This window comes from Macroventuria anomochaeta (genome assembly GCF_010093625.1).
Source record: "Macroventuria anomochaeta strain CBS 525.71 unplaced genomic scaffold BU25scaffold_3, whole genome shotgun sequence".
NCBI lineage: Eukaryota > Fungi > Ascomycota > Dothideomycetes > Pleosporales > Didymellaceae > Macroventuria > Macroventuria anomochaeta.
Genome location: NW_022985364.1, coordinates 1,283,769 through 1,289,768, shown reverse-complemented (window position 1 = coordinate 1,289,768; position 6,000 = coordinate 1,283,769). Strand labels below are relative to the sequence as shown.

The window sequence follows — 6,000 nt, the reverse complement described above, 5'->3', positions numbered from 1 at the left end:
TACCCAGGAGGAGTGGGATTGCTTTTGTGAAGGGTTAAGAGAGGCGTGGTGGGCCATACCTGATACTCTGATCAAGAAGCTTATCTACTCAATGCCACGACGACTCAGTGCCTGTATGCGTGCACAGGGGTATCAGACTAAATATTGAGATCATGCGCAATCCAGCGCTTTAATCAGATTCAAATTTCACCGTGTGGTTGTTGAGATAATAGTGTGTGAACATTCACTCAAAAGTAGTTGTGGTGGTCCAAGTGCATCGGGCGACAAGACTTTTGTCCTCCGACTGTATGAACCCCGCAGATGCGGCTGTGCTACTCGTGCTGAGACTTACTACGAGATGGTAGAAATGGGGGGTGGCTTCTGACAGCCACATAGCTTACTCTTTGCAGGCAATGACCGAAGCTCACAAGAGATTGAGGTCAGTCCGATGTTGGAGTCGATGCGACGAGATTTACAACGTTTCCGAACACCTCACCTGTAGGCAACGTGGTACCGCTGATTCGACAGAAGAGCATTGCGTAAACATGACTTTTCCAGCACCCAATCAGGTCCGCCTAGCTTCAGGTTACCTGACCGCCGGCCATGGCAGGCATGAACATCAAAACTGCCTGCAATGCAGCGTCATCTTATTTCACTCACATCTGAACTAGAAACCCCGTCATCACAGCCTCCATCATTTCGCAAACTTGTCCGGATTGGACCTCGTTGCCAACCCTCAACAACGGAAGTCTTGTGCCTACTGACCTCCAGCCTCGGCCGATCCTGATCCTCCGTGAGTCACCTCCGGTGCGGCTACCTTCCGGAAAGAGGTAATAGCCAATCAGCGTTCTTACAGCTGTAAACACCAACCGAGGCATCATTCGAGCAGCTATCAGATCGTCTCAAAATCTCTTCGGGATACGCGACATCATTTGCGAGAACTGCGGTGTGTGCAGTGCGTCACCTGTGGTACAGTTTCATGCGTGGACGAAACAAGTAGCCTCTGACGCAACATAAGACGAGCGGAACGTTCTCACAACCAACATATACCCTTTAACCAGCAGTGCGCAAGACTATATTTCCTCGTCTTCATTCATTTCAGCTTCTTCATACTACAATCATGGGTTCAGACACAGCGACAATACCCGGACCCCCAGGGCTTCCATTCCTAGGAAACATCTCGGACATCGATGCCGAAACTCCCATTCAGTCGCTTTGCAATCTCACAGACACATATGGTAGTGCTTCTGCCATCCCTGGAAACACCACATACTGACCTGGACAGGTCCGATATGGAAGTTTAACCTTGCAGGCAACGAACGTATCGTGATCAGTTCACAAGCGTTGATGGATGAGATTTGTAACGAGGAACGCTTCTCAAAGATTATTGCAGCTGCATTAGAACAAGTCCGTAACGGTGTGCATGATGGGTTGTTCACAGCACATGGCCCACAAGAAGAGAACTGGGGGGTTGCGCATCGTGTATTGCTTCCCCAGCTCGGCCCTTTGGCCATTCGCAACATGTTTCCCGAGATGCACGACATTGCCTCACAACTCGTCATGAAGTGGGCTCGCCATGGACCTAATCACACGATTAAAGTCACCGACGACTTCACAAGGCTCACGCTGGATACAATTGCGCTCTGTGCGATGGACTACCGCTTCAACTCATACTACTCCGAAAGCATGCACCCCATGATACAGGCCATGGCCGACTTCTTGAAAGTCAGCGGAGATCGCGCGCGAAGAGACGTGGTCACACAGATGTTCTACCGCGCGGAAAGCCAAAAGTACCAAGACGACATCGAACTACTCCGAAAAACAAGTTTCGAAGTGATCAACACACGCAAGCAAAACCCCACAGATAAGAAGGACCTTCTCAATGGAATGTTGAAAGGTGTGGATCCAAAGACTGGCAAGACGATGTCGGTAAGTATTTTGAATATTGATCTCCAACTTCAAAATTGACTTTGCATAGGACGACAGCGTGGTTGACAACATGATCACATTCCTCATCGCTGGACATGAGACTACATCTGGCCTCCTTTCCTTCACATGGTACTACCTGCTAAAGAATGCTGCCGCGTATGAAGCAGCACAGCAAGAAGTTGACAACGTCATCGGCAAGGACCCAATCACTGTTGACCACCTCACCAAACTACCGTACCTGAACGCAGTACTGCGAGAGTCGTTGCGATTGTCGCCAACAGCTCCGTCGGTTGGAATCACCGCCAAGGAAGATACTGTCATTGGTGGCAAATACCCCGTGAAGGCCAATGTGCCACTCATCGCACTCTTCCCTAAGATTCATCGCGATCCTGCCGTCTATGGGGAGGATGCTGAAGAGTTTCGACCCGAGCGAATGTTAGATGAGGAGTTCAACCGTCGTGAGAAAGAGCATCCGAACTGTTGGAAGCCTTTCGGCAACGGTATGAGAGGCTGCATCGGCCGACCATTCGCTTGGCAAGAAGCATTGTTGGTAATGGCCATGCTCTTGCAAAACTTCAATTTCTCTATGGAAGACCCATCATATCAACTCCAGATCAAGCAGACGCTTACTATCAAACCGAAAGACTTCTACATGCGCGCACACCTCCGCAGTGGCGTATCCGCGACAGCTCTTGAGCGAGCCCTGGCTTCAGCTACACTCAACGATCCACCACCGGCCCACGGTGCGCCACAGGTACGGAAAGAAAAGTTGGCGAAGGGCAAGCCGATGTCCATCTACTACGGCTCCAACAGCGGTACTTGCGAGGCTCTTGCTAACAGGCTGGCGAGTGACGCCGCAAATCACGGCTTCAGAGCTGATATTGTCGATACTCTAGACGCTGCGAAGGACAATCTACCAACAGACAGACCCGTTACTATCGTCACAGCTTCGTACGAGGGCCAGCCGGCTGACAATGCTACACATTTTGTTCAATGGGTCGGAACGCTAGAGGAGAACGAGCTCAAGGACGTGACATACGCTGTGTTCGGCTGCGGACACCGTGACTGGGCGAAGACCTTCCACAAGATACCGAAGTACCTCAATCAAGAGCTGGAAAAAGCTGGCGGTACACGCCTTGTGGACATGGGATCCGCCGATGCAGCTCAAGGAGACATCTTCACAGAGTTCGAGACCTGGGAGGATCAAGTGTTCTGGCCTGCTGTACGGGAGAAGTATGGCTCATCGGAAGTTGAAGGTGAGGGCTCGCTGGAGGCTAGCCTTGACGTTGAGATCTCGACACCACGATCTTCAACACTGCGCCAAGATGTCCGTGAGGCACGCGTTGAAGAAGTGCAGGTACTCTCTGGCTCAGGCGTTTCTGAAAAGAGGCATATCGAGATCAGCTTACCTTCGGACATGACATACTCAGCCGGCGACTACCTTGCTATTCTTCCCTTGAACCCCAAGGAGAACATTCATCGCGCCATGAGATACTTTGGATTGTCCTGGGACAGCATGCTTACTCTCTCCTCGGCTGGACCTACCACCCTACCTGTTGACCAACCCATCAGTGCTATCGATGTCTTCGGAGCTTACGTTGAGCTTGCACAGCCAGCTAGCAAGCGTAATGTGCATGCACTGGCGGACGCGACACGCGATGAAGCTACTCAGAAGGAGCTTTCACGCCTTGCCGAGGATGCCTTCGCTGAAGAGATCACAGCCAAGCGAGTTTCAATTTTGGACTTGCTCGAGCGATTCCCTTCAGTTCAGCTGCCACTTGGTGTCTTCCTGAAGATGCAACCACCCATGCGCGTCCGCCAGTATTCCATCTCTTCCTCGCCGCTTTGGAACCCAAACAACATCACACTCACTTATGCGGTTGTCGATCAGCCGGCATTGAGCGGTCAAGGACGCTTCGTCGGTGTTGCATCAAATTACCTATCACATCTTGCGACTGGCGACAAGCTGCATGTCAGTGTACGATCAAGTCACCAAGCCTTCCACCTGCCCAAGGACGCGAAGAATGTGCCTGTCATTATGATCGCCGCTGGTACAGGTAAGCATTTTCCAATAGCTGTAACCGGACCAGGACTAATAACACCTAGGTCTCGCACCCTTCCGCGGCTTCATCCAAGAACGCGCTGCCCAGCTTGCCGCTGGCCGCGAGCTGGCACCCGCACTGCTCTTCTACGGCTGCCACAGCCTCGACAGCGACCTCCTTTACGCCGACCTGCTCAAGCGCTGGGAGCAGCTTGGCGCAGTGTCTCTCCGCTTCGCGTTCTCTCGCACTCCTGATCAGTCCGAAGGGTGCAAGTATGTGCAAGATCGCTTGTACCATGACAGGCAAGAGATCGTTGAGCTTTTTGAAGCTGGTGCGAAACTCTTTGTATGCGGCAGCAGGGACGTGGGCGATGGTGCACAGGAGACCTTGATCAAGATCGCGAAAGAGACCAAGATGATGAAGGAAGGCAGGGAGGTGGATGATCAGAAGGCACGGGAATGGTTTGAAGGTTTGCGGAATGAGAGGTAAGTGATCAAGACTTGACATGAAGTTCAACGGCTAACAAAGTCCAGGTTTGCGACAGATGTGTTCGCGTAATTACGGCTGTTCGCTTCTTTGTCTCAGCTCAGAATGGCCGATACAGTATCGAAACCTATGAAACCGCACATGTCTTTGCGTTAAACTACCCATACATAAAGATTACGTTTGGTCAAGTGAAAGATCGCCTTAGCTTCGCTACTGTTGGTGGCACCTACATCAATGCAGATTCCATGAGCTAGGCATGCGCTGTGTGGCTGTTTCAGTTTTCGCGATTCGCCATGGCTTAACTTTTCTTTCGAGCAGCCCATCAAACTCTGTGGCTGAACGACCAGAGGGATGTTAGTGAAAGGTCTGATCCGGTACAGACGCTTGACTTATCCCTTGGTCTCCAGCACCAAAAACCAGATTCCGTCAGCAAATGGAAGCCCGACACCAGCATAGAACCAGCCAGTCTTGGAGCCCCAGTTGCACTCGTTGGCGTCTGCCATGTACGGCACGAGTACATTCATAGCAACGCCAACAACGCATGTGCACGCAGCGCCAAATCCCGCTGTGTATGGTCGCAGTGATCAAAGTCTCGTCGGGTTCGATGTGAAAAGATACCAGAGCTGCTTAGTTCTGAACTACTCCGATCAGCTGCACGTGCGCTGTATTCATGTGATGCTTGTGAAGAAAGGAGAGTACTGCGCAGCGACTTCCCAAGGCTCGAATACCTACATGTCTTGTCAGTGGATGCAATGAACTATTACTTGAACAAGAACAAGCAAAACATGAGACTAGTGGATGCTACATTGTTCCAAACAATAACAGAAAGCAAGCCGAAGTCGTGGCGATGAAGGGAATGACAATGATGAGCAAACCAAGTTGCGTGCGATGCTTGAGTTGAGAGGGATGCTCAGATAGCTAAAACTCCTGAGTGTTTTGTTGGATTGGCTCGGAACTTCAAGAGGCTGCGGAAGATGACCGACTATTGTAGCATGTGTGCCTGTGATGGTGGACCCACGTAGGTATGTGATAGTGATGTTGGCTTCTGCAAAGGCTGGCTTCATCATGGCTTGTCCAAGCATTGGATCCGATCGCGAGTGTCCGTCATCTCCAAAGGAGTTTGAAAGTAATTCGGCCGGTCTTTTGAACGCTTAGCATTTATGTTCAAATGCAGTTAATCTTGAGATCACACACTTCTTACCATGTCAACCCTAGCTCAGAATAGATCCGATGGAGCATCACTGTCAGCTTGTGTCGTTCAGCGATATGATATCAATCCTCAGTTGAGTCCCAACGTTTCATCACTTGCCGAACCTAAACAGGAATGCCTTATTTTGTGAAGAGCAAGGGCCAACCCTATCAAGCATCCGGGAGTGTTCACTGTGATGTGACGAGCTTTGCATATGGCTCATAATACTCAGGTGGTGTGAGAAAGTGTGGATTTAGTATGCATAGATAGTCTGTAGACGACTGAGGCGTAGTCCGTTTACCTAGCAGCTGTGGCAGAAACTGCATTGAGTCTATTCTAACCAGACCTTAGACAAGACAGCGTAAGGCATCGCAC

General features: G+C 50.7%; 1 protein-coding gene across 1 annotated transcript; it reads left to right on the top strand.

Moving 5' to 3' along the window:
- Positions 1 to 1,099: 1,099 nt before the first annotated feature.
- BU25DRAFT_384260 (NADPH-cytochrome P450 reductase-like protein) lies at positions 1,100 to 4,660 on the top strand (the record flags this gene model as incomplete). Its single annotated transcript, XM_033704319.1, has 5 exons — positions 1,100 to 1,220; positions 1,265 to 1,908; positions 1,958 to 3,965; positions 4,015 to 4,435; positions 4,484 to 4,660. 5 exons carry the CDS (start codon positions 1,100 to 1,102, stop codon positions 4,506 to 4,508), a joined length of 3,219 nt encoding a protein of 1,072 aa, XP_033566536.1. The 3' UTR covers positions 4,509 to 4,660.
- Positions 4,661 to 6,000: the final 1,340 nt, after the last annotated feature.